We start from the raw sequence: 27,926 nt of genomic DNA, 5'->3' as shown, positions 1-27,926 counted from the left end.
CCCTGGTTCAGAGTGTCTTCTCTAGGGAGAGTGTGGTGATTGCAGGGACAGAGAGGGGTTAAGGAAAGCTCACTAACTCCTCCTTCCAGCTGCCGCAGGTTAGGAGCCTGAGGACAAATTAGCCAGTGGGGCAAGCACCTTGGGGGAGGAGCAGTAGGGCCAGAAGTGACAAACAGTAGAGAAGACAGGCAGGAGCCACCCCTCTGCTCTTCTCCAGCTGCCTGCCAGCACATTTCCTTGGCTGCGAGTGCACACGTGTTCCCAGAGCTCACAGGTCACTGTGAAGGCCTCAGGGCTCAGGGCTCTGGGCACAGGGCTGGGCTCCGCAGCTAGTACGGACCGAGCATGGCGGGGAAGGGAACGCTGCTGCTAGCCTGCCTCCTCCTGCCTGGGTTCCTGCTCTCAGAGGCCGCCAAAATCCTGACCACATCCTCACTGGGTGAGTGCTTGGAGGGAAAATCAGAGACAGCTGCATCCTGGGCACCCGTGCGGGGCTCAAGCACACACTCTGGGGTCAGGAAACCCTGTGGGTTTTCAGACTGGATTGTGTCCCAGGCCCGTGGAGGGAGAGGTGGGCAGGCCTGTGTCACAGAGAGGGGTCCCCACTGCTGGGCTGGGGGAGTCAGTTCTGGAGAAAACAGTGGTTTCCTTTCCTCTCTTTTTATCTGCTTTGAGGTGCTTCCCATGGCGCATAGCTGAGGCCAGAATTTAGATCCAGTGCTAGCCTGGAGACCTTAAGCCATCTACTCCAGGGAAGGATGGGATTTTTGGAGGCACACCCTAAAAATCTGGGGGAGTGCAGAGTAGATGGTAGTAGACAGTGGAAGTTGAGGTCAGTTTTGGGCTCCTGGAGGCCAAGGATGGGGGTTCCTGGGGGCAGCAGCACAAAGTGAGATGCACACCCTAAAAATCTGGGGGAGTGCAGAGTAGATGGTAGTAGACAGTGGAAGTTGAGGTCAGTTTTGGGCTCCTGGAGGCCAAGGATGGGGGTTCCTGGGGGCAGCAGCACAAAGTGAGATGTGTCTAATGGGACACCTGGAGAAACGATGGGGCACAGGAGGCGGACCCTCTCTCTTGTCCTTGCTGCTGGAAGGTTTTGAAGGACAGTGAAGCATTAATTCTGTCAACTAAGTTTTATTACCTTTACTTTTGCCTCAAAGGGAGCAGAGGGGAACAGGAACACTTAGCAGGATAGGGGGCATCACAGGATGGAGCTTTCCCAAGACTTCTGGATTCATTATGAAAGGATAAGGAACTCCCCTGATTACTGTTAGAGCCCCAAGAATCTGGGGATCTGAGAACTGGAAAAAAACACAAAGATCATCTAATTGGGTCACCTGATTTTATTTCCTGACAGGGACACTGAGGTTCAAGGGAATAAGGGGCCTTTTCCCAGAGCCCATGAGACCTCCCTCATGGACACACCCCAACTTTACTGTTTTCTTACCTCAAACCTGTCCTCTTCCCCAAACTCTACTCTTTACAGTGGGGATTCCTAAAAATCACTATTTTAAAAGCCCTGTTTTCAATTTTAAATCTGTTTTTTAATGATAGAGGCAGCAGAAAAAAATGTTTCCCCACGTTCCGAAAGCACAGGTCCTCTGGTCTCTGAGATGGAGCTGGTGTGGTTTGGAGGTGCCAGAGGCCCCGCCTCTGTCCCAGAAGGTATTGGGCTCACCAAGACCCTCAGGAATGGTGGCCTCTGTGGGAGGGCTTCTCTCCTTTATCCATTTCTTCCAAGGATTCGATGTGAGCCAGAGAAGCAGTCTCAGGAGGTACAGGTTTGTGTTTTCTATAACCTGTGTTGCCTCACTCAGCACAGGTATAGTTATAAAAAACTCCAGTAGTTTCCACACCACTGCTGTAGTCCTACAACCCTCTCTGCTGACCCAACCATCAAGAGGCCTTTATCTTCCAAACAACCCCCACTTTCCAGTGTGGGCAAATTCTATTCCTTTCCCCTGGATCTGACTTTCTCTGCTGCTGAGATCCATATACTCAACACAATCCGCGTGATGGCTGATGTCTTACACAGTCTTTGCAGTGATAGAACCTGTACCTCCCCAGAGGATCAAACTTCTCTTTCATAGAATCTCAGGAATCTTAGGAAGGGTGATCTCCAAATCTATCATGTACAGGGTCCTGCAGGTCCATCTTAGGGCACACAGTTATCCTGAATGCCTGAATCTGATGTTCAGCAATTTTCCAGCTCCAACTGGAAACATCCTGCCAAATATATTTGAATTTCAAATATTTGGATTCTAAATGGTGGGTGTACCTCCTTCTGCTCCAATGGCTATTTCTTCCACTGATACTCAAGTTTTCCATTTCTTGGTCTGACTGTAACATACATTTCTTAAGGTAAAGTTCCCATAAGAAGCTCTGACCAATTGTCAGTAGGAACCCTTCCCCCTCCCAAACACGGTACTGTGCCTAATTTCCACTGTGTCTCCATAAGTGCTGGCTGCAATCAGCATGTACTTAGGATCAGGAACTCCTAAGGCCAAAGAAGAGAAGCTCTTCACACTGACTTAGAGACTATCAGTCACTAAAGGAAATATTGATGGACGACTTCCACAGGTTAAGATTTGCGAAGACACTGTAGGGTTCTTGGCTGTCTCTGCCCCCTTACCTTGGATTTCTCCTTCCCCCACATCAATTTCAGACCCTCTGTTCTCATCCCTACAAAAATGAAATTTTGTATTGTTCCTAGGTGGAAGCCATTATCTGCTGATGGACCAGGTATCTCAGATTCTTCAAGATCATGGTCATAATGTCACCATGCTTCTTTATGGAGAAGAATTTTTTATCCCAGGTGGGTTTTTTGATTTCTTGTTTGTTTATTTATTTATTTTTTGTTAATCATCAAATTCTTCTATCCCAGAGAGACAGTGTCTTCTGTATAGCACTGCTTAGCACAAAATCTTTTTGAATCTAACTATATTGAAAGAAGGGGAAATATGTGTGCATGTATGCTTATGTTACCTGCTGGATATCATATTGGGCTCTGGAGGCCTGGCCTCCAGAACTTCTACATTCCATAACTCCATGTTTTACCACCTTAGCTAGGTGCCATTTCATCTCAGGCAAGCCTCCATACATCATTATTAATCATTTTGATAACCACTACTGTGTGGTGTGGCTTTAATATGTTTTGAAGAGAAGTCTTCAACCATCTTTGTAGCTTCTGTTACATAAGAAGAGCTGCGCTTCCTGTTTCTAGGTTACTTTCTACTCTTGTTATGAGACCTGAACTTTAAGGAAGCTTTACAAGAATGTCTTTTAGTCATGTCCTAGGATCAGAATCTATCAATGAGTTGATCATATATTCTTGAGACATCACTGGCTGCCCATGACTTGTGCATAGTGATGTCAGAAGTTCTTGGGTCACTGAATCCAAGAATATTGCAGCAAAGATGAAGCTCTTCAATCTTGTTGAGTCTTCTCTGTTGACAGACAAGCATTCAGAGGACCAGAGAACTCAAAAGATTTGTTCATGTTCACACAGCGGGTTAATAATAGAGCGGGTGGATCTAGAACTTTAAGCTCTGGGTTCCTCATTGAGAATTACTGAAGCTTTAATTTAAAAAAAATCTCCAAATTCATCACCTTTGATGAAAAACAAGTCTGAGCAATTATGAAATTCTAAGATGAACTTCAGGCTCTGTTCCTGTTTAATCACCTTCTAGACCCGGCTCTACATCGTTCTCTGGATTTCCTTCTACACATATCCCTTTGTATCTGCCTTGATTGTCAGTCTGATTGTGTATTTGCCTTGACTGCCAACCATGGTAATTGTAGTCCATGATCATTTCATTTTGATGGTTCTCGTGGATTGAGGAACTGCTGAAAGCTTTAGACCCTCTACCACTTTAACACATCCACCCACACTGAAACTAGAAACCATTCAGAAGCCCATGGATTCCCCTTTGTTTTATTCTTGGTTCCAAGTTTTAATAGTCCAGAGTTTCTTGCAATATTTACGATTCACTGGAGATTTCTGAGGTTTTGAAATGGATTATTTATCTTTCTCTTCAGCAGTAGACTTTGGTAGAGGTCTGCAAATAAGGAAACACGTGATTGGATTATTTTAGTTGACCTGATTCAATACTCACTATTGAAACTTTTGAGCCTGCATCAACTACCTGCTTGTATAACTTCCCTATAGGGTTTTTATATACAACTTTAATGAATAAATGACTTCAGAAATAATGACGTAACTTCAGGTGCTAGTGCTGAGGTGTAAGTTTATTTCAATCAATAACTGAAATCACAAGATGCCGCCCTACAGAGGACTGAATTGTCTGCAGGTCTGACTCTTCCTTTTCCTAAGAGAACTTGCTGAACCTCTCCGTCTACCAGGTAGACACTCCCCAAGTGACAGGTCTTTATTTTGGGGATGTGTGCAGTTACATCATTGATTCTCAGGGCTTGCCTACAAACACTGAAGCAAAGTTTTGCCTAGAGGAACATTATTTTGACTAGAGAGTTCTCCCTCTTTCAGCCAGTTAGTTCTGCTTTCTTTGGGTATGGAGGTAGAAGAGCAGCTCAGAAGCTTATGTAAGGAAGCCCCATCGTGCAATTGAGTTTTTGATTGGATTCAGGGCTCCTCAGTTTATCTATCTAGTATTGCTCACTTAGCATTGCGAGTTAAAAAGAAAAGAAAGAAAGAAAAGAAAAGAAAAGAAAAGAAAAGAAAAAAAAGAAAAGAAAAGAAAAGAAAAGCCTACTATATTAGTCTGCTGTTACCAAGGTGGGGTCGATTTCTTATAGCTGGGGTTTATAGAGCTTAATAAATTATAACCACCTTTGCCTCTGAATTTTATTTTATTTTTTATTTTTTATTTTTTTTTTGCCTCTGAATTTTAGAGCCAATTGAGACAAAGTTACAGGAGTTAGATCAAAATGCACCTTTATCCAGCTGATTGGGGAGCTTTCCTTTATATCTTCATTAACTGTCAAGCTGAGTAGTGGCTTGAAAAGAGGCTCTGTAGAACCCCTGGGCATTGTTCTGTTTATTCTTTATGGGGTTTGGGTAATTTCATCACATGTTTGACTGTTCTCAGGAAGACTCCAAGCCTGAGAGCTTTGTCTCCCGATGGCTCCCTTGTGGTATCCAGGTATTGTGCTCCGTGAATGCTAGCTGCCATGTCCTCCCCCAAATCTGAAGTGTTCCACTGAGGGAGAGGGAGAAGGCCAGTCCAGGTCTGGGGACCTCCTCCAAGAGCTGTATCTTGGATATTTTCTCCAGCCACCCATGAATGTCCTGTGCCACCTGGTATCCAGTGTCTAAAAACCATTTCAACATGTATTTGGTCTGGTTTTATTTAGTTACTTAAAGTAGGAATTTCAGTATGTCCTGTCACCTTCTTGTGACCGCACACTGAGGTTCCCTATCTTCATTATTTAAACCATTGCATTTAAGTAATATTGGCATATAATAAACTGCGTATATTAAAATATATAGGTTGATATATTTGGACAAATACATATGCCGATTATGTCAAAATAATGAAAGTCACTAATTGGTTTTCAAATGTTAAACTATCTTTGTGTTCTAGGAACAATTACACTTTGTCAAGATGTATTTTCCCTTTTATGTAATTTTAGATTTAATTTGCTTAAATTTTGATTTAAATTCTTTTAATAATAAATTTATTTTTTATTGATGTTCAATTTGCCAACATACAGAATAACACCCAGTGCTCATCCCCGTCAAGTGCCCCCCCTCAGTGCCTATCACCCATTCACTCCCACCCCCCGCCCTCCTCCCCTTCCACCACCCCTAGTTCATTTCCCAGACTTAGGAGTCTTTATGTTGTCTCCCTTTCTGATATTTCCTACCCGTTTCTTCTCCCTTCCCTTCTATTCCCTTTCACTATTACTTATATTCCCAAAATGAATGAGAACATATAATGTTTGTCCTTCTCCAATTGACTTATTTCACTCAGCATAGTACCCTCCAGTTCCATCCACGTTGAAGCAAATGGTGGGTATTTGTCATTTCTAATGGCTGAGGAATATTCCATTGTATACATAGACCACCTCTTCTTTATCCATTCATCTTTCGATGGCCACCGAGGCTCCTTCCACAGTTTGGCTATTGTGGACATTGCTGCTAGAAACATCGGGGTGCAGGAGTCCCAGCATTGCATTGCATCTGTATCTTTGGAGTAAATCCCCAGGAGTGCAATTGCTGGGTCGTAGGGCAGGTCTATATTTAACTCTTTGAGGAACGTCTACACAGTTTTCCAGAGTGGCTGCACCAAAGAAACAAAAGCAAAAATGAACTATTGGGACTTCATCAAGATAAGAAGCTTTTACACAGCAAAACTAAAAGACAACCTACAGAATGGGAGAAGATATTTGCAAATGACGTATCAGATAAAGGGCTAGTTTCCAAGATCTATAAAGAACTTATTAAACTCAACACCAAAGAAACAAATAATCCAATCATGAAATGGGCAAAAGACATGAAGAGAAATCTCACAGAGGAAGACATAGACATGGCCAACATGCACATGAGAAAATGCTCTTTCATAGTCTTTCCTCCTTTATCGAATATTAGTTGACCATAAAGTTCAGGGTCCACTTCTGGGTTCTCTATTCTGTTCCATTGATCTATGTGTCTGTTTTTGTGCCAGTACCACACTGTCTTGATGACCACAGCTTTGTAGTACAACCTGAAATCTGGCATTGTGATGCCCCCAGATATGGTTTTCTTTTTTTTTAAATTCCCCTGGCTATTCGGGGTCTTTTCTGATTCCACACAAATCTTAAAATAATTTGTTCTAACTCTCTGAAGAAAGTCCATGGTATTTTGATAGGGATTGCATTAAACGAGTAAATTGCCCTGGGCAACATTGGCACTGTTGGGGATTTACCCCAAAGATACAGATGCAATGAAACAGATGCAATGAAACGCCGGGACACTTGCACCCCGATGTTTCTAGCAGCAATGTCCACAATAGCCAAACTGTGGAAGGAGCCTCGGTGGCCATCGAAAGATGAATGGATAAAGAAGATGTGGTCTATGTATACAATGGAATATTCCTCAGCCATTAGAAATGACAAATACCCACCATTTGCTTCCACGTGGATGGAACTGGAGGGTATTATGCTGAGTGAAGTAAGTCAATCGGAGAAGGACAAACATTATATGTTCTCATTCATTTGGGGAATATAAATAATAGTGAAAGGGAATAGAAGGGAAGGGAGAAGAAATGTGTGGGAAATATCAGGAAGGGAGACAGAACATAAAGACTCCTAACTCTGGGAAATGAACTAGGGGTGGTGAAAGGGGAGGAGGGCGGGGGGTGGGGGTGACTTGGTGGCGGGCACTGAGGGGGCACTTGACGGGATGAGCACTGGGTGTTATTCTGTATGTTGGCAAATTGAACATCAATAAAAAATAAATTTATTATTAAAAAAATGCTCTGCATCACTTGCCATCAGGGAAATACAAATCAAAACCACAATGAGATCCCACCTCACACCAGTGAGAATGGGGAAGATTAACAAAGCAGGAAACCACAAATGTTGGAGAGGATGCGGAGAAAAGGGAACCCTCTTACACTCTTGGTGGGAATGTGAACTGGTTTAAAATTTTATACCTGTGTCCATGTAAGTCATCATTATGTGATTTTCTCGGGATTTTCTTTTCTTTGTTTTTTTTTTTTTTTTTCTGGCAATGTTATCAGTGAAATACTTTCCTAATGGAATACTTAGGTAGTGTTCCTCTTTCAATTTTCTGGAAGGGTTTGACTAGAATTAATATTGTTTCTCCCTAAATTGTTTTAGCCAGTCAGAGATACAGGCTTTCTCTCCTAACCCCAAAGTTAGGTTCGGATGTTGAGACTTGGATCCTTATATGCACACCAAAGGTTTTAAAATGCTTTATTTTAGGGGCACCTGGCTGGCTCATTCCGTATAGTACACAACTCTCCGTCTTGGTATTGTGGGTTTCAGCCCCACTTTGGGTGTAGAGATTACCTCAAAATAAAATCTTTAAGAAAACACAACAGTTTATTAATGACATAATTAGGCTTCACGGCAGAAAGTAAGGCAACTTCCAAACTGGTCCAAAAATGCATTGAGAGAGCAGGAAAAGGAGAGTATGTGTGGGCTTTTATGGTGCTCATTGGTGGGGCTGGAATGGCTGCTTCCCTTCATGTTTGACTGATGACCAGACCATTCCGTCTTTCACATATTTCAGTTCGAATTTTTTTTAAATTAAAGATCTTTATTCTATTTATTCATGAGAGACACAGACTGAAAGAGAGAGGCAGAGACACAGGCAGAGGGAGAAGCAGGCTCCCCACAGGGAGCACAATGTGGGACTCGATCCTGGGACTCCAGGATCAAGACCTAGGCCAAAGGCAGGCGCCCAACTGCTGAGCCACCCAGGTGTCCCTTCAGTTTGAACTTGTATAAGTAAGTCATTATGGCATTTATGAGACCTGCTGCCTGAGGCTGGTGAGGGAGTTGAATGTTTCCCTGAATGTCTTGTTCAGAAGACCAGCACTGTGCATTTAGAGAAGTGAATTAGTTCCTTGATTATGATCAATAATGTCCGAAAATCTGTAGAAGATAAGGGCAGTCTTGCTTGAGACTGTGTACTTGCCTTTAGTGCGTGGAGACATGTGTAGCCTTCATTTATATTTTGGATACCTGTATGGCGAGAGATTCTTAGTTCTTTACCAAAATGGAACAAATTTTCCTCTTTATAGATCTCTTTAGAATGCATTTTTCTTTTTAAGTTAACTTTGCTAGTTTCTGTCCATATCATCTGTTATAGTTTATTGCTCTCTAGAGATCATAGAATTCTCCTACAGTCCTTTTCATTCTGTGTGGTCATCAGTAGTGTTCCTTCTTTCATTTCTGTTCCTAGTAGTTCGTCTCTTTATTGTTTGTAAAGTTTCTTGATTATTTCAAAGAACTGTCTCTGTTTTCATTGATTTCTATTGGTTTTCTATTTCCAATTTTATTAATTTCCTCCCTAATCTTTGTTAATTCTACCTTCTGTCTTAGGTCTAGTACACGTTCTTCCCCAGTGTCTTAAGGTTGCAGAATAATTTATTGATTTGATAACTTTCTTTTTTAATGTAGGCATTAAAAACTGTACATTTCCTTCTAAGTCCTGCTTTGGGCACATCCCATAAAAGTTTTGGTATGTTGTGTACTCATTTTTATTTGTCTCTAAGTATTTTATGATTTGCCTTGTGATCTGTTTTTGATGCATGGGTTATTTAAAAGGGTATTGTTTAATTTCCAGAATCTGTGAATTTTCTGGTTTTCCTTCTGTTGTGAATTTCTATCTTCCTCTTGGTGGGGTCAGATATCCTGTGGTAAGTATGTTTTAAACTGTATTGAGACTTATTTGTGGCTGAGCATATGGTCTCTGCTGGAAAATGTCCCATGTACCCTTGAGAGGCATGTGTGTGTCATTGCTGGGTAGAGTGTTCAGAAGATGTCTGTTATATCTAGTGTTCTATCTGTGGATGAATGTGGGTAAGTCTTCTACTTCCTTACTGATCTTTCTTTCTGGCTTTTCTATCCATTATTGAAAGTGGATGTTGAAATGTCCAATGATTATTATAGAACTGACTGTTTCTTCCTGTATTCTTCTAGCTATTGCTTTAGCTATTTTGTTGGTTTCTCATTGGGTACATATATCTTTATAATAGTTATATCTTCCTGCTGTATCGAACCTTTATTAATATATACTTTCCTTCTTTGTATCTTGAATCTTATTTGATTTGAAGACTTTTGTGACTGGTATTTGCTCATCTGCTTTCTTTTACTTAATACTTGATTGGAATATCGTTTTCCATCATTTCCCTTTCTGTCTGTCTGTGTCTTTGGATCTACAGTGAGTCTCTTGCATACAATATGTATAGTTGGATCATATTTTATTTTGTGTGTTTTTTATTTTTGTATTTATTTTCTTAAGACATTTTCAGAAAAAATATATATAGTTAAATATGTGTGTTTATATATAAAAGAAGATTTTCACTAGTTTCTATTTGAATGCATGATGGCTAGGAAAGCTTCTTAGACACTCATGCTGAAAGTGGAACTGGTATAGTTGTTTCTTGATGGTCATCAGGGATGGAAAGACCTTCAACTGACAAGTAATTGTTCCCAGCAATTCAGCTGACGTGCCATATTTGGGCTTTGTGTAGGGGAGCAGCACATCCCTCTTGTGAGTTCCTATGTGAATGTTTGTGTCCTGAATGAGTGTGCTCAATGAATCCCTGCAAAAAGAGGTTGTCCTCAATGCAGTGTCATACATGTGCTTCTCTGGATAAAGTTGATGTGGTTAAGATCTTGCTGGCAAGGCTTGTGTGCAGGGCTATTGAGGTAGTCCATGGGAAGCCAGTTACAAGTGATCTGTATCCTTCCAAGATGAAGATGAAGAGACACTGCAGCTGAGAACTTGTTGAAATAGGAATTAAACAGAATATATTACTAAATCCACCCTTGCAAATTAACTATTAGTAATGAGATATAGTCAGACATTTCCATAACATTAGAAATGGGGGTGTTTAGTATGATAGGTCATGTCCATAATGTTGTAGTCATCCACTGCAAGGTATTATTACTTCTTTGTTGGTTTAAGAGTAGTCTAAACTAGGCCATTCAATGGAAAACCAGGGGAGCTAATCACTCCTTTGCTTAATAGATCCTTTAAAGTGGGATTTAATCCTTAAAGGCACTATCTATAAGTTGCATTAACAGTTTTAATATGTGGGTCAGATCAAAGGGTCCTATTTTGACAACCTATCAGCTTGTAAATGCCGAAACTTTGATTTTATTTTAATTTTTGACTTGTTACCTATCAAGAGCAACCATAGCCACTAGGAGGTAATGTAAATATTTTGCTGTAATGACTATTGGATATTTAATAGCAGTAGTTAAGATAGGACATAAATATCTACCCTCCAGCTAATATTTTTGACTCCTAAGAGTACTGAAATTTTCAGGATAAATTTGGTGGACTCCACTCATATATCTGTTATTCTTGCCCCAGCATTGATGAAGACAATTAGTGGTTCATTTCATCTGATGTTAAAAGTATTTAGAAGCTCTGGTATAGAGTCACAAAAGCCAATGGGCCATTCTTTTGTTATAAAGTTTTTAAGAAAGTAACGTTATATTCCATGTGAATCACAACTAAGAACTCTGTTTTAACTTCTTTCCTGACTCTCTCACCCTGCCCTGCCCCTCTCTTTCCTCTTTATTTTGGCTGCTCTTAGATGTGTTTTGGGGGAGGTTGTGCATTCTAATCTACGCATATTTGTAAGTTTCTTCTTCGGAACGTCCCAAATCATATCGAGTCTTGAGGCCACACTGGTGGTAATTTTGAGAGATGTGAAATTAACCTGAGTTTGAATGAACTCCTTGAATTAACTCCATGGGCATGTCATCAGTGTTTTACCCCACTACAACGTTAGTCAAGGTTTTCTTTTAACTTCAGAGTTGTAATCAGCAGCAGTAGCAGAGGAATTTTCTGCGGTTCTAGTGCACCTCCTACTGTTATGAGTGTGAATCTCATCCTGTGACATGCTGACTACCATTCTTCAAACATTCTGTGGGCTTATAAACTGGAATCAGTCTTGCCCAGAGCACTGTCTATAATGGGGGCAGTCCTGGAGACACACAACTATTGGTCACAGACTCTACCTAGTCTAGTGTCAATCACAGTTCATGCTGGGATCCAGAAGCACAATCCAAGCTGATATAGAAGAGGGATTTGTGTGAGACACATGACCCAGGGCCACTGAAAGGCTAAACCCATACTTTTGTCCCCAAATGCCAATTATAGAAGCTTGTAAGTGGGATAGGTAAGGATTCCCCTACCTGGGTCTGGCTTGCTTGGCTTGAAACTCTTGCTCCCGCAAGAGAAGGCATGTTGAGGCTTTCTTCTCTGTTTGCCAAGATATGTCACAGAAGGTTAAGGGGGAGACGTAGCTTGAAAGCTGTCATCAGTTCAACTTCAAAAATGGTATCAGACTTTTTATTACACATGGGGGAGAGGCCAGGATGTGAAGTAGGGTTGCAGAGGACTGCTATTTTTAATTTAGGCATTGGTATTTTTTTTGGCTAATTGAGAAACCTGTGCATGTATCACTTTTAATTTTACTGAAAATTATTTCTTTTTCTAAATGAGAAATGACTGGAGATCTAGGGTAAAATAAGATCTACATTGAAATACAAAGTATACCATTCACTAAATGTGCACTCTTGACAAATTATCTGGTATTCCTTTCTCACCTATAGAATGGTGAATAGTAGAAACTTTAAATAGAATAATCTACTACATTAAAATGAATAAAAAAGGTGACTATATCATTATATGGTTCTCAATAAAGTTTAGCGAGTTGCATGACTGAAGAAATGAGAAAGCAGAAAAACCAAACCAAAGTTCAAAAAGCAAATACCGAGTATATATCCAATCATTGGAATAAGCAAACCGTGATATCATCATGCCAATGTTAATTCAGGTTGTGTGGTATAATTACACATTTCTCTATTGGTGTTTTATTTTTTTATTGTTTTGTTTTTAGAAAAGAATGAAATTTCATACGAAGTTCTAAGTTGGCTTCCACCTGAAGATCATAGAAAGGAATTTAAGAAATGTTTTGATTTCTTTGTGACAGAAGCTCTGCATGGCAGGTAATTTCTTTTATTCTGTGAGTGAATGCATTGCCATTTTAGTGATATGAATGAATGGTTGGATGCACGGATACTTGGTGTGAGTCTAAGAGGAATGGATGGATGGAAAAATGAGTAGATGACTTTTGCACTACCAATCACTCAATCTGTGTTTATTGCTGCTCTCCCACTGAAAGCATGAATGTATTTCTGTATAGTGATGAGGACTGTTACTCTGGATCTTCCTGGCAACATTCACTTGACAGTGTTTGCATATATATTCTCCATAACACGGAAGGTGGGACAGGCAACTTAATTTCTCATAGTTGGTAAACAATGAGAACCACCACATCACACTGATTTTTCCTCCCGTTTCCTCATATAAATTCAAGAATAGAAAGATGCTTAGGAATATTGATTTTTTAATACCTTGAACCACTATATTTTAAACTAATTTTAAAAACTCAAATAGTTTGATGATATACAATCAAAGAGTAATCTGAGGGATTTTGTCATTATCTGAGATATATAGGAAGTTCTTCATCTTTGACGTTGAACATAAAGACACAAATTCATCTCTTGCTTGGTTAATACACTGGCCTAATGCCCATTCTCCTTCTTTCCTTAGAAATTCTATCTGCAAGATGCCTTTTGGGCTCACTTGTTAAGTGTCTGACTATGGCTTGATCTGAATTTGGTCTTGATCTAAGAATTCTGGGATCATACCTATCTGCAAGCCCCTGTGTTGAGCTCCAAGCTCAGGAGGGAGTCTGTTTGTCCCTCTGTCCCTTCCCCCATGTGTTTTCTCTCTCTCTCTCTCTCTCTCTCTCTCTCAAATAAATAAATAAAATCTTAAAAAAATAAATTCCATTTGCTACTAGGGGCCCCTAAAATCTAGCTTTTTCAATAAAGCCCTGTTCCTTAGTCAAACTAGAAGACCAAATTCTCTCATCTGTAAGAGATGTGATCTACAGTACTCATTTGAAACTTTGTCTATTTTATCTTATGTTGTTACTCATATATTTTTGAATTATATATCTCACCTCTTCTCCCTCAGCTTTATTATGTCAAACTGTTTTTGTTTGTTTGTTTTTAAGTTGGGCATGAAGCCCAACAAGGGGCTTGAACTTATAATCCTGATCAAGACCTTAGCTGAGATTTGGAGTTGGGTGCTTAACCAACTAAGCCACCCATGTGCCAAGACTGGTTTGACACAATGTTTAATATGGTGCAACATATTGAGCACAGTGCTTTCCTATATTTTTTCAATTTATTACCTTAATTTCTGTATGTTTCATGCTCTAACTTTAGAGGACTTTGTACTTCATATCCTGAATTTGTCAGTAATACTTAGCAATCATTCTTTATGAAAATCTTTTAAAATATGTTAGAGGATAATTTCAGCCAATCATCTGTTGTCACTTGTAGTTGATTCTATAGTTCATGTAGACATCTGTGTATTGCTAATGAGCTCTCACCTGTGGACCTTCCTTAAGTGGGCTGACATAGTGGTATGTTGTGCAGGTTCCAGGTTTGCTGGGCCTAGATTCTCTCAGTCCTTCATTCAAGTAGGAGGCCTATGGGTCTTCAAAGCACTTGTACCTGTAACTTCAGGTCATGAATATTCTCATCTATTTCCCATATGCTGTATAAAAAGGATCATTTTTCTTGTGGGCACTAATAGGGAAACACTGAAGGATTATGGTTCCTGGGATAGTGTCGTAGACAAGAGTCTTAATAGATATTGTTAAAATTTTACAATGAACTTTTGTGAAATCGGCTGGCATGAAATAGTAATCAGCCCTAAATAGGCTTTTATTTTGTTTGTTTTAAATGTTGATCTTTTCAGGTAGGGAGAAGTAACTCTCATTGTTCAGCTTAGAAGTTGGATTCTAATATTACCATCAGAAAGTTCCTTGTGTGAGACAATCTGTCAAATTCAGGATATACTCAATTTCAAATAAAAGGGCTACAGCATGAATATTGATGCCATGAAGGTACTTCCACAGTTTGGTTAGGAATCAGGACGGTCACTCATAAAAGGTCAGTATGCAAATGAAAGTTAAACAGAGCATCACAGAATGTATCAACTAGACATGGAACTCTGAGATCTGCTAGTGTCAGAGAATGTATTCAATGTAGAAACACCTAAATTAGCTTTGCTAGTGGGTGCATATGGATTGGCCAGAGAAAGGGGAGGGGAGGAAGTGAGAATATTTTAGGAAGCAGGAACAACCAGAGTAGAGTGACCAGAGCAGAGTATTCATTGGACATTGGTAAAGTTGGTGGGTTGATGTTAGAGGTGGTCTTACTTACATGAGATTTTTTTTTTTGAGCCCAAAATATTCCTAATATTGTGAAATTAACACCTCCAATGAATACTTGTCATTACTTTTGTTTTAAACAGAGAAACATTTGACAACTTTGTAAAGTTAATGGGACAACTGGGGATTCGATGCAGTGATTTGCTAAGGAGAGGAGATATCATGGATTTCTTTAAAAATGAGAACTTTGATCTGGTATTTGTTGAAGCATTTGACTTCTGTTTTTTCCTGATTGCTGAGAAGCTTGGGAAGCCATTTGTGTCAATTCTTCCCACCCAGTTCGGCAATGTGGACTTTGGGCTACCAATCCCTGTGTCTTATATTCCAGTATTCCGTTCCTGGCTAACCAACCCCATGGATTTCTGGGGCAGAGTGAAGAATTTTCTGATGCTCTTTGATTTCTCCATGAAGAAATGGCAAATCCAATCTACGTTTGACAACACCATTAAGGAACATTTTCCAGAAGGCTCTAGGCCAGTTTTGTCTCATCTTCTAAAGAAAGCAGAGCTGTGGTTTGTTAACTCTGACTTTGCCCTTGAATTTGCTCGGCCCTTGCTTCCCAACACTGTGTATGTTGGAGGCTTAATGGTCAGACCTGTTAAACCAGTGCCACAAGTAAGTAAAACTGCAGCGCTCAATATTGACATCATACAGAGCTCTTCAGTGCAGAATTGGTAACTCCTCTGCCAGAGGGAACTGGGAGTAATATATTTTTAATTTTATATTCTATTTTAAATTTTATTTTATATGGTAAAACCACTTAACATTAGACTTACCCCTTTATCAAATTTTTAATAGTGCAATACATAATTATTGACTTAGGTACCATGTTGTTCTTCAGATCTCTAGATCTTATACATCTCATTTACCTACAACTCTTCCTTCATGGACTAGTAGCCACACTTTTTCCTCATCACTGTGCCCCCCACCACCCAACCCCTGGCACAAACCTTGAAAACCAGTTTCCACTTTAGATTCCATAAATTTGACTATTTTAGATGCTTCATATAAGTTAATTCATGCAGTATTTGCCATTCTGGCTTATGTCACTTAGCGGAATGTCCTAAATGTTCATCCATGTTTTTGCATATTACAAAATTTCTTTCTTTTTAATGTATTCCATAATATATATATTTATACAATTTCTTTAGCCATTCATCTTTTGAATGGATATTTTGGTTGTTAACGTATATTGGGTATTGTGAATAGTGTGCTTCAATAAATATGGGAATGCAGGCATCTCTTTGGGATCCTAATTTCCATCTTTTGGGTACAGAAAGAGAAATCAGATTGCTCCATCATATGGTGTTCTATTTTTAATTTCAGTGGGAATTTCCATACTTTTTTCCATAAGTGGCTTCACCACTTTTCATTCCCAACAACAGTTGTAAGGCTTGGTCTTTCTCCATATTCTCAACACATGTCTTATATTTTTTAATAATAACCATACTAATAGATATGAAATGACATTTCATTGTATAATTGATTTGCATTTCCCTGATGACTAGTATTGTTGAGCATTTTTTCATATATCTGCTTGTCATTTGCATGTTGTGTTTGGATAAATGTCTATTCCAGTCCTTAGCCTATTTTTTAATGTGGGTATAAGATTTTTTTTCTATTGAGTTGTCGTCTTTCCTATGCATCTTGGAAATTAATCTCTTATCAGGAATAGTTTGCAAATATTTTCCATTCTGTAGGTTGTCTGTTGCTCTGTTGATTTTTTTTTTTTTTTTGCAGTGCAGAAGCTTTCTAGATTCATGAGTCCCAACTGGTTTTGTTCTTGTTGGTATTATTTATTTTGGTGTTCACTTTGAATTTGACATTTTAGTTTCTTGTGCATTGTGCTATATCATTGCAATCATTGCCAAGACCAATATCATGAAATTTTCTCCATGTATTTTCCTCCAAGAGCTTTCATGTTTAACTCTTTTATCCATTTTGAGTTGAGTTTTTTGTATGTTGTTAAGGTGAGGGTCGAATTTTATACTTGTTCTTGTGGATATACACATGCTGGGGGTAGGGATGCTGGTGAGAGAATGTTTCCATAACTATTTTCTGGCTTCGGTGGACTGGTTACACATTTGCCTGCAGTGCAGTCTGTCTTTAGTTCTTTCTTTCTTTCTTCTTTCTTTCTTTCTTTCTTTCTTTCTTTTTTTTAAATGTTTCTGTTAGGGAATGAGAGCACGGAGCTTCTTCTAGTTATATCATGCTCTGCTCTTCTCAATTTTAAATAATAGATTTACATTAATCTTATAATTTTCAAAAGATAGCAAAGCTGATTTTAAGTGGTCCTCTTGGATGGTTCTTATGGTGTAGTGCTGGATGGAGTCAAATAGAGCCAGATTAAACAATAGATTAAAGGCTTTGAGCTGGGGACAACCAAACAATGCAGAAGAGGGAAAAAAAACCTAATGTTTTTGGAGAATTGACAAAAGTGTATTAATGCTCATTTTTAGAGCATTAAATCTGAAAGTTCTAAAGAATCATCTAGGGGTGGCTATATAATAATTAATATCACACAAAATAGGCTTAGCTCATAACTTTTACAGAATATTAGGATATTTATAAATGGTTTAATATAATAAAATGAATGTAATACAACATATTATTAGAATGAAGGGAAGAAAGAAATACATCATGTCAACATATGCAGAAAAGTTATTTGACAAAACTCACCCCTTTTCATGATAAAAACACTCACAAAACTAGGAGTATAAAGATACTTCTTGGACATGATAAAGAGTATATAGAACACTCACAGCTAACATTGTAGTCTTTATGATAGACTGAAATTATGTTGCCTAAGATCAGTAATCTAAGATGCCCACTTATATCACTGCTATTCAAATATGCCCTTGATATATTTTGAAGGCAAGAATAAGAAAGAAAAGGCATCCAAATTGGGATGGACAATGTAGAAATAGTTTGATTTTCATATGACATAATTCTCTATATAGAAATTCCCAAAGAATTCATATACCAAAAAGAAACTACTAGTTCTAATAATTTTTTTAAAGATTTTATTTATTTATTCATGAGAGACACAGAGAGAGAGAGACAGAGGGACAGAGACACAGGCAGAGGAAGAAGTAGGCTCCATGCAGGAGCCCAATGTGGGACTAGATCCCGGGTCTCCAGGATCACGCCCTGGGCCGAAGGCAGATGTTCAACCACTGAGCCACCTGGGTGTCCCTAGTTCTAATAAATTAACCCAACAAAGTTTCAGGGGAAAATATCAATGTGAAAATATGATTTGTGTTTCCATACAGCAGCTATGGGCAATCTGAAAATAAGATAAAGAAAACTATTTCAACAGCATCCAATTAAACTGAGGAATTGAAAGACATGTACATTGGACACTACAAATTTGCTGAAAGAAATCCAGGAAGACCAAAATAAATAGGAAGACACCTCCAGACCATGGATGGTGATACTTGATCTTGTTAAAAGAGCAATACTATTCAAAGTGATCTACAGATTTGATCTAATCCTTATCTACAGTTCAATGGCCTTTTCTTTTTATAGACATGAAAAAGCCAATTTTCAAATTCATATGGAAATGTAAGAGACCCTGAATAATCAAAGTAAAATGAAAAAGAACACAGTTGGATGACTCACATCTCTGACCAATTCATTTTTGAAAAAGATTTTGCCAAAACTATTCAACAAAGGAAAGAATAGTCTCTTCAGCAAATGCTGCTGATCCCACTGGATATTCACATGAATAAGAATGTATTTTGAGCCTTTCTCATACCACATACCAAAATTAAGTCAAAATAGATCAATGGTATAATTAAAAAGGTAAAAGCCATAAAATATTTAGAAGAAAAGAAAGGGATAAGTCTGCATGGACTTATTTGGCAATGAATTTGTAGATATGACACTGAGATGAGTAACAAAGGAAAAAATAGATAAATTGGGCTTCCTCAGGATTAAAAACTTCTCTATATCAAAAGTTGTTGTATAGAAAATGAGAGGACAAGTTATCAATACAAGGCAAGTATGTCCCCTCACTGCCACCTTTTAGACTCATTCTGGATGTTCTAAGTAAAGAAATGATATGTTGGCAAATGAAAAAAAAAAAGGAAATAAAGGAAAGATAATATTCAAGGAAAGGAAATGTGACAAAAAAGGGAAAAAGGTATATAGATTAAGAAGGAAGCAATAAAACTAATTTGTTTGCAGATGATACGATGGTCCATTTTGAAAATCTGAAAAAGCCAAAGAATAAAAAAAAAATAAAAATTCCTGAAATAGGAAGCAATCATAGCAATGTCCAGGATACAAGTTTAATGTATAAAATCAATAGTTTTCTTATATATTAGCAATGCATGGAGGAATGTGAAATTAAACACACTATACAATTTATATTAGCACCACCAAAAATGTGATCTTGGGAATAAATCCACAAAATATATAAAGATTTATATGATAAAAACTATAAAACTCTAATGAAAGAAACAAAAGAACTAAATAAGAGAAAATTCATGTCCATGGATCGGAGGACTCAATATTGTCAAGATTTTAGTTCTCTCCAAATTGATCTATGCATTCATTGCAAACACAGTCAAAATTTCAGCAAATTATATTGTAGATATTAATGAACTGATCCTAAAATTTGCATAGAGAGGCAAAAATCTTGAAGAGCCAACACAATATTGAAGATGAAGAATAAAGTTGGAGGACTGACATTTTCAATTTCAAAACATACTATAAAGATACAGTAATCAGGACGTTATGATATTGGCAAAAGATTAGATGGATTGCAAATGTAACACACTAGAAAACCCCAAAATAGACCCACACAAATTTAGTAAACTGATCTTTCACATAGGAGTAAAGATAATAGTAGAGAGGAAACATAGACTTTCAAAAATGTGGTGCTGGAAAAATGGGTATCTGCACACATACAAAATAAATTAGACTCAGACCCTACACCCTTCAAGCAAATTAGCTAAAAATGGGCCACAGACCTAAATATAAAATGCAAGAGTATAAAACTTTTAGAATATGATATTAGAGAAAATCTAGATGAACTAGAGTCTAGTGAAGACCTTTTAAATGTAAAACCTACGTTGTGTTCTGTGAAAGAAGGGATTGATAAGTGTGCTAAGTTGAAATTAAAATTCTGTTGTGGGGCACCTGTGTGGCTCAGTCAGCCAAGTGTTTGCCTTCGGATCAGGTCATCATCCCAGGGTCCTGGGATGGAGCCCTGGTTTGGGCTCTCTGTTAGCCGAGGCCTGTTTCTCCCTCTGCTTCTCCCCACTTCCCACCTCCGGCTTGTACACACTCTCTCTCTCACTCAAATCAATAAATAAAAATCTAAAAAAAAATTCTGTTATGGGAAGACACTGTCAAGAGAATAAAAAGAGGAGCCACTGAACAAGAGCAAGTATTTGGAACAGACTTATTTGTTCAAGACTATTATTTAAAATATGCAAACACTTTATACACACAAATATACATAGTATGCAAAGAACTCTTAAAATTTAACAATAAGAAAACCAATAATTTAAAAATGAGGCAAAAACCTTCCCAGACCTTTCAACAAAGAAGGCAGACAGATGGCTAATAAGCTTATATGAGGCAGACACCTGATAGAGACCCTTTCCCATCATCTACTTCAATTTCTAGAAACCCTACTGCCCTGTACTGGGCCAGGACAGCAACTGGCACTCTCCCAGCCACTAGCATCCTAGCATTTAGGAATGGCATCGGGACACTCCTAAATGATAATATATATGCCCCCACACCTAGAATGAGGATGAGGATGACCTTGAACTGGGGCCATGTTTTCAATGAAGAAAAATTCCCAACACGTGGACTTTCCTCTTTATAAAACATTGTTATACATGCAAGTCCTGGATCTAGATGTTGGTGCCACAGTATGCTTTGAGTCTTTCATGGGCAACATGGGCTATTGTGGTAGTGACTGGATCACTAAAGCTCTCTGCACGTTCATTTGAGATTATTGAGTGTTTTTGTATGGTAGGATGTGTCCTGAGATTTCAGAAAAATGGCCTCAAGGCTGCCAGACACAATGGACATGAACACAGTGCAGAGAGCAGTGAGCCGTCTCAGGGGCTATGAGAGCCACTTCAAGACAGTGGGCTTAGGCTCACTGGAGAGGAGGGTATATTTTGTTAATAGCTGACTTTGATTCCAAGGCTGTCTGGGCTTTCATGAACAACTTTGTTCACCTCGTTTCCTTTCTTACCTCTCTCCAGGAATTTGAGAATTTCATTGCCAAGTTTGGAGACTCTGGTTTTGTCCTTGTGGCCCTGGGCTCCATGGTGAATCTCTATCAGTCCCGGGAAGTCCTCAGGGAGATAAACGGTGCCTTTGCTCATCTGTCTCAAGGGGTGATATGGAAGTGCAATCCTTCTCACTGGCCCAAAGATGTCAAATTGGCAGCAAATGTGAAGATTGTGGACTGGCTTCCCCAGAATGACCTCTTGGGTAAGGACTATCCAATCTACTTCTATGTTTCCATTTATGTATCTTTGGGGCTCCACTGGGCAACTCTGCCAACATGGGAAGGGGCATCTGGTAGCCAAAGATAATCTTGAGAGGACAGAAATGGAGTAGCTAGCTGGAGTTCTTAGGAAATGAGACTATACTCCCCAAATCAGTAAAACTGACGTGTTTTCTTCTTCCTTTCTATTGCAGTCCTGATACCTACAGCCAGAAACAATATTGTCATTAGGATGTTTTACCATATTTTGCACAGACAAAGGTTGCCCAGACATGATCCAAGACTATTTGTGGGCTCTTAGAACACGTACTGGGGGTCTTGTTGCCACTGTTGTTCCTGGCCACTTGAGTATTTGTTAGGCCATATACCATTATAGACACCCACACACCCACACATTTTAGTACATTCTCATACCCTACAAAAGATGTACTCAAGCTTTCAAAGAATTGATGTTGATGGTGTCAACCCTTCAGGGTGTGCCAAGATATCTGAGTGTCAAGCTGACTAACCTCTTAGCCTTATCCAGTTATTTTGTCCATTGAATTCTCTAATAGCAGAAAGCTCCTTATACCCTATTGCTGTCATTGTCTGTGCCACTTCTGGAGCCCCTCAGTGCCACAACCTCTGTCTACATCAAAGATTAGTCCTCAGTATTGTAGCTCACAAATATATTGGAAACTTAAGATAGAGGACTCTGCACATATATTCACAGGGCATGGGGTAGGGAAGAGAATTGTGATTTTCAGAGAAATACAAATAGATTCTGATGCACATCACTGTTGAGAGGCAGTTTGAGGTGAACTTTTCATTATCAGCACTTGTTTTAGTTTTGTCTAAATAAGAGTGGGGTGAGCACACAAGAATTGGAAATATTGAGAGGCATAGAGCATCATTGCCTACTTTAGAGGGTTTTTATGAAATTGAGGAGAAGGCAGATATAGTGTAAGTTTGATGAATACCACATGAGATGTGATGTCAGTGAAAGTGTTAGCCTCCAGATAAGAGGGAAGTGAATGAACAATGAAAGAGAAGGCATGAGACCTATTGAGTGAGAGGCCTGGAGAGTGAGAGACAGAGACAGACAACTAGAGACAGAGATAGTAAATCACAGGATAAACAGAGTGGGACTGGGAGAGACAAATAATGAGAGAACAGACATAAGAGAAACAAAGGTAGAGACAGAATAGAAAGATAAAGATGGGTGGAGGGATGGATGGATGGAGGAGAATGCTGGCTTCAGCATGCTCAGCAACTGTCTCTGGATTCTAAGTCTTCGATGGATTGATAGAGAGGAATCTCTGTACAGAGACAAGGCCAGAATTTTGTATCTTGGGGAATATGCATCCTCGAGTGTGCCCTAAACGAACTCAGTAACTCCATTTTCTCCAACATCCTTTAAATTCCTTTGTATTTTTTTCTGCCCTTGATACTTTCAAAGATATTCTGAAAATTTTCACCCTGCACTTTTCTGTTCTGTTCCCAATTTGCAACAGCTCACCCACACATCCGTCTTTTTGTCACCCATGGTGGGATGAATAGCATAATGGAGGCCATCCAACATGGTGTGCCCATGATAGGGATTCCTGTCTTTGGAGAACAGGCCGAAAACCTGATCCGAGTAGAAGCCAAGAAGTTTGGTGTCTCGATCCAGTTAAAGCAGGTCAAGGCAGAGACGTTGGCTCTGAGGATGAAGCAAGTCATAGAAGACAAGAGGTATGGAGCTCTTGTGGCCACTTGGGTTTGTGGTCACTTAGGCTGAATGAAGACATCAAATACAAGAGCATGGTGTGGCTTTTTTTTTTTTTTTTTTTTTTTTTTTTTTTTTGCTATAAAAGTTGAAGCTTCCAAACTTCCATGGAATAATATGTGTGTGATGCTAATAGCTGACCTGTTTCCCCTGAGGGCAAGACTGGGCAATGTAGGTTAGATGTTAGGTTCAAGAACAGTTTCTACCTTAAGGGTTTTGAGGACTCTGATCCTACACAGGGTCTGTGAGAGGTCTTATATTTTGTAGAATTACACTAGGGAGGTCACCATCCTGTCCCTCAACATGCCACACTGTCTCTGCCTGAGGCCCTTTATCAGTGATGCTACCTATGACATCCTTCCCTTCCCTTCCCTTCACAGGGCTGGCTCCTCAAGACATGGACTCCTCTCCAATGTCCTCTTCTCAGAGAGGCAGGAGGTCTTTGTGTGACAGTCCTAGATGCACTATTTTCCCAGCCCCTTCAATCATTACTCATTTTCTCTTCTTCACACTTCTCAGGATCAGTAACCACCCCATTTCATTCTGTTTGAATTTATTGTGTGTCCCTTCTACTAGCTAGTAGAGAGTAAGCTCCCCTGGATGGCCAGGTGTGTCTCTTGTTTCTCCTGTGTTCTCAGTTAAAGGGTCCATGTTCTCTTAAGTAAATTCTAATATAGGTCAAGAATGTGGTACCCACCATGGACTGAATACCTTATCAGGGTCTCGAGGACATTTACCCTGAATCGGATGTATGTCACATCGCATATATCCCTGTATACTTTTCCTTTATTGTAGCATGAGTGTCCTTGGGTAGAGACTTGTCCTTACAGCTTAGTCATCTTTGTATAGTTTAGCATTTTAGCACTAGGCTTGGATCTTTGCATGGTGAGACCAGTTAGAACTTCGACTGTGACAAGATCAGGCCAACCACTTTTCCTTCAAACTCAGTCTTTTGTGCATATGGATGAAATGTGTGTGTGGTGTGTGTGTGTTGATACAAGGTCTCTAAGACTTCTGAGGTCACATGAGTAACACCCCAACGCTGTCTCTGCCAACAGGTACAAGTCAGCAGCCGTGGCTGCCAGCATCATCAGGCGCTCTCACCCCCTGACCCCTGCCCAGAGGCTGGTGGGCTGGATCGACCACATCCTCCAGACAGGGGGTGCAGCACACCTCAAGCCCTATGCCTTGCAGCAGCCATGGCATGAGCAGTACCTGCTGGACATCATCTTGTTCCTGCTGGTGGTCACCCTGGGCACGCTGTGGCTCTGTGGGAAGCTGCTGGGCATGGTGGCCAGGTGGTTGTGTGGGGCCAGGAAGCAGAAGAAGGCCTGATGGAGGTTCAGCCTTGACAGGTGTTTGGGGAGCCACTGGTTGCAGATGGCTTTCCCCAGCACAGGACACCCCTGGTGTCTTTCCTGTATTGGTACTTGAGGTTGGCGTACAAGTATCTCCTCATAATTTCCTGCCCTGTTTGGAAATTCTTATGAAGCAATCTTGGGGATTATTTTTTCAAATTGTGGTAAAATACATATTGTATAAAACTTCATATTTTAGCTATTAATTGTACAGTTAGTGGCATTGAGCACATTGACATTATCATGGAAACATTACCACCACCCACTCCAGAACAAATTTTATCTTCCCAAACTCAAACTGCACACCGATGAAATAGTAATTCCCCATATCCTTGCCCCCACCACCAGCCCCACGCCTGGCAACTCCTGTTCTACTTTCTGTGTCTATGAATTTGATCTTGGCTTCCTGACTTACCCCTCATCAGTGACATCCTCACTCAGACCCAAACCTTCAGCAAACATCCATACCTTCCTCCCCACTCCCTGTCCCTAGACACAGCACCCTTCTTACTTCATCCTTGGTGTCTGACACTTAGTCTCTCTGCCCAGTCCAGCCTCACATTTTATGAGATCAGATACTAGCCAGTACTTCCATGTTGGGTTTTCCTCTTGTTGGTCCTTTTCACCTCACCTCCAGGATCAGGAAGCCTGGTCTCTGTCCTGCAGCTAGGCAGGAGTGGCTCCCCCAGGACCCCACCTGTCTTCTCTGTCCCAGGTCCCTCCTGTGAAGTACTCCTCCTTGGTTGCTCAGGCCTGAAGGCTGCCTTTAGGCCACAGCTAATGCTGTGGTTTTCACTTCTCATAGGCCCCTTTTTAAGATTCCCTCTCTTAAAATGTAATCATGGAGACCTTACTTGAAGATCCTGGACTTCTCCATGAGGCTCTGGATCCTCAGATCCAGTGAGTATGGCAGTTCCCAGGACTTGATTAACTTAGGAAACATCCATCTGTGCCACCACCACTATCCCCCTGCCCCCGCAAATGTGGCACAGAATATCCCTCTATACCTCTATAGGAATTACATTCAGTTCCTAGCAAAATACACCCCAAAACGTGTGCCTTAACCACCAGGATTTTTATATGTTTAGTGTTTGATTCTCTGAAAAGGGCTGGTGTGGAGGTTCCATGTTATTGTCTGTAGCTCCCCCCTATTTTTTTGGAGTTTTCTATCTCCTTTATTAGATACCAGGCTCCCTCTCTGGTAGGTTCCTTGTATAATATATTTTACTTTCCTTCAATTGTGCCTTCATATTTGCTTTTGTGTTTTCACATGGAATTCACTATATACTTAAGCATTTCAGACGTATAGTATCTTGTATATGGAAACATAGTGAAGAAAACAGTAGATATACCGGATGGTCCCAGACACCTTAGTTTTTGATTGCTTAATTCTGAGGTTGTGACTACATGTTGAAATAACTCAAATGGAGGATGAAGCAGCTACTACAAATATTCCATGTAACAAGGGAAAGAACCCCACCCTTGGGAATATTATAGGATAACGTAACATTCTGGGTAGAAGGTCCCTGGTGCCAGTGTGTAGCGACATGTTGCACCATGTCACCTACAGCCACAAGCACGTCACATGAGGAAGTGTGTGTGTGTGTGTGTGTGTGTGTGTGTGTAATTCAAGGTCTTAGTTCTGCAATTCTTATGAAATCTCTGAAACTGGTTTCTGACAATAGTTCCTTGAAAAGCAGACCTGAAGTTTTCTCTGTGTTGTCATTAGAATAAATAGATAAACCAACAAAAGGACCAAGGGATGAGGCTTCCAGCTGATGTTCCCGCTACCACCATGTCATCCTCCCTGAACACTTATAACTCAGTAAGGCCAACTCTGTGCCTGCTGCTTCCTAAGCTCCACTCCCACCCAGGAAATCTGATCAAAGGGAGCCAGTGAGCCAGGATGATGCCTCTAATCTCCTTACATCAAAACCTTATCCACTGAGCTGACTGTCAGCATGGCCTTGATGGTATGAACGTCTGATCTCATCATTCCCTGGTTCAGATCTTTTGTCAGTTCTCATTGCATAGAATACAATCTCTCTGTGATTGGTTTCTGGCGACCACTCCAAATGTATCTTGCAACTCTGAAATAGACCCACATGGACATGTCAGTTGATGTAGACAAAGGTGCAAAGACAAATCAGTGGGAAAAGAGAAATCTCTTCAGCAAATTATACTGGAACAATTGATATCTGAATGGTCTTTCATTTTTACTTAATGACATACACCAAACGACATTAACTGTCACTGCATATCATACACAAAAATTAACTCAAAGTGAATCATTGACCTAAAAGCAAACCCTGAACATTCTAAAGGAAAATCACTGTAGTCCTTTGGTAGAACAGATTTATCATTCAGAGCACACAAGCTCAAATCATAAAAGAAAAACATTTGATTAACTAAACTTTGTCAAAATGAAAAACTTTTTTACTCTTAAGACAAATATATAAGCTATCAACTGGGAGAAAATATTGCAGCACATTTCTCAAAGAACTTGTATCTAGAAGATACAAAGAACTTGTATCAAAGCAAATCTTACAACAAGTACAAAAATGGACAAAAAATTTTGAGCAGACACTTCTCAACAGAAGATATGCAAATGACCAATAATCACATAAAAAATTACTAGACACATTAGTCACTAGAGAAATACAAAATAAAACCACAGTGTCACAGCACATCTACTGGAACAGCTACAATTAAAAAAACTGATCATATGAGTAGTTAGCAAGAAGATGGAGCTACTGGGGCTCACATCCATTCCATTACTGAGAGGGGGTGTGAAATAGTGCAGCCACACAGGACAATCACTCCACAATTTCTCAGTTCAGCACATACTGACCACATGATCCAGCCATTCCACTTCTGGTATTTACTCAAGTTAATGAAAGCCTCTGTCCATGTGGAAATCTGTCCACAATGTTCACAATAACTTTATTTGTAATAACTCCAGACTAAGAAAAAATTACAGGCCCATTAATAAGTGAATGGAGTAACATTTGTGTTCTATCCATATAATGGATGCAGTTTATTGAATACAAATTATACTTTAAAATTGATTTGAAAATCTCTATGTGTGAGATGTGTTCTTCAGTGCCTTTCTGTTGAGTCCCTTAAGATGTAGTATTCATGACTTATTTTTGCATTTGAGTATAATTGACAATGCAAATACATTTCAATAATTTTTATAGTAGAGCTAGTACGGTTTTGAAGAGAGAAGAGATATGTGTGTACAAGAATTGGGGGGGTTATTTCTTGAAGAATCAAAGGACTAATGAATGTAAGCGAAGGGATCAGGTTCATATATTAGATTTAATTCAAGTTTATTTTGTGAGTAGGACCTGGAGTCTTTC

General features: G+C 39.6%; 1 protein-coding gene across 1 annotated transcript; it reads left to right on the top strand.

Moving 5' to 3' along the window:
* The first annotated feature begins 194 nt into the window (after positions 1–194).
* On the top strand, positions 195–27,640 carry LOC121488184 (UDP-glucuronosyltransferase 3A2-like). Its single transcript, XM_041750548.1, has 7 exons — positions 195–439; positions 2,714–2,815; positions 12,570–12,678; positions 15,065–15,596; positions 21,212–21,443; positions 22,953–23,172; positions 24,265–27,640. The coding sequence occupies exons 1-7, from the start codon at positions 346–348 to the stop codon at positions 24,539–24,541; spliced, it is 1,566 nt and encodes a 521-aa protein (XP_041606482.1). The 5' UTR covers positions 195–345; the 3' UTR covers positions 24,542–27,640.
* The last annotated feature ends 286 nt before the right edge of the window (positions 27,641–27,926 follow it).

The sequence above is a fragment of the Vulpes lagopus genome, chromosome 3 (genome assembly GCF_018345385.1).
Source record: "Vulpes lagopus strain Blue_001 chromosome 3, ASM1834538v1, whole genome shotgun sequence".
NCBI lineage: Eukaryota > Metazoa > Chordata > Mammalia > Carnivora > Canidae > Vulpes > Vulpes lagopus.
The sequence above is the reverse complement of the archived record's forward strand: the minus strand, read 5'-3'. Positions and strand labels throughout refer to the sequence as shown.

What these genes read in the sequence shown, in the direction of transcription:
- LOC121488184 (XM_041750548.1), top strand. Translation starts at nt 346, where the DNA reads ATGGCGGGGAAGGGAACGCTGCTGCTAGCCTGCCTCCTCCTGCCTGGG. An exon ending in AGAAGAATTTTTTATCCCAG is followed by an intron (nt 2,816 to 12,569) that starts GTGGGTTTTTTG and finishes TTTTGTTTTTAG; the next exon opens with AAAAGAATGAAATTTCATAC. An exon ending in TCCCCAGAATGACCTCTTGG is followed by an intron (nt 21,444 to 22,952) that starts GTAAGGACTATC and finishes AATTTGCAACAG; the next exon opens with CTCACCCACACATCCGTCTT.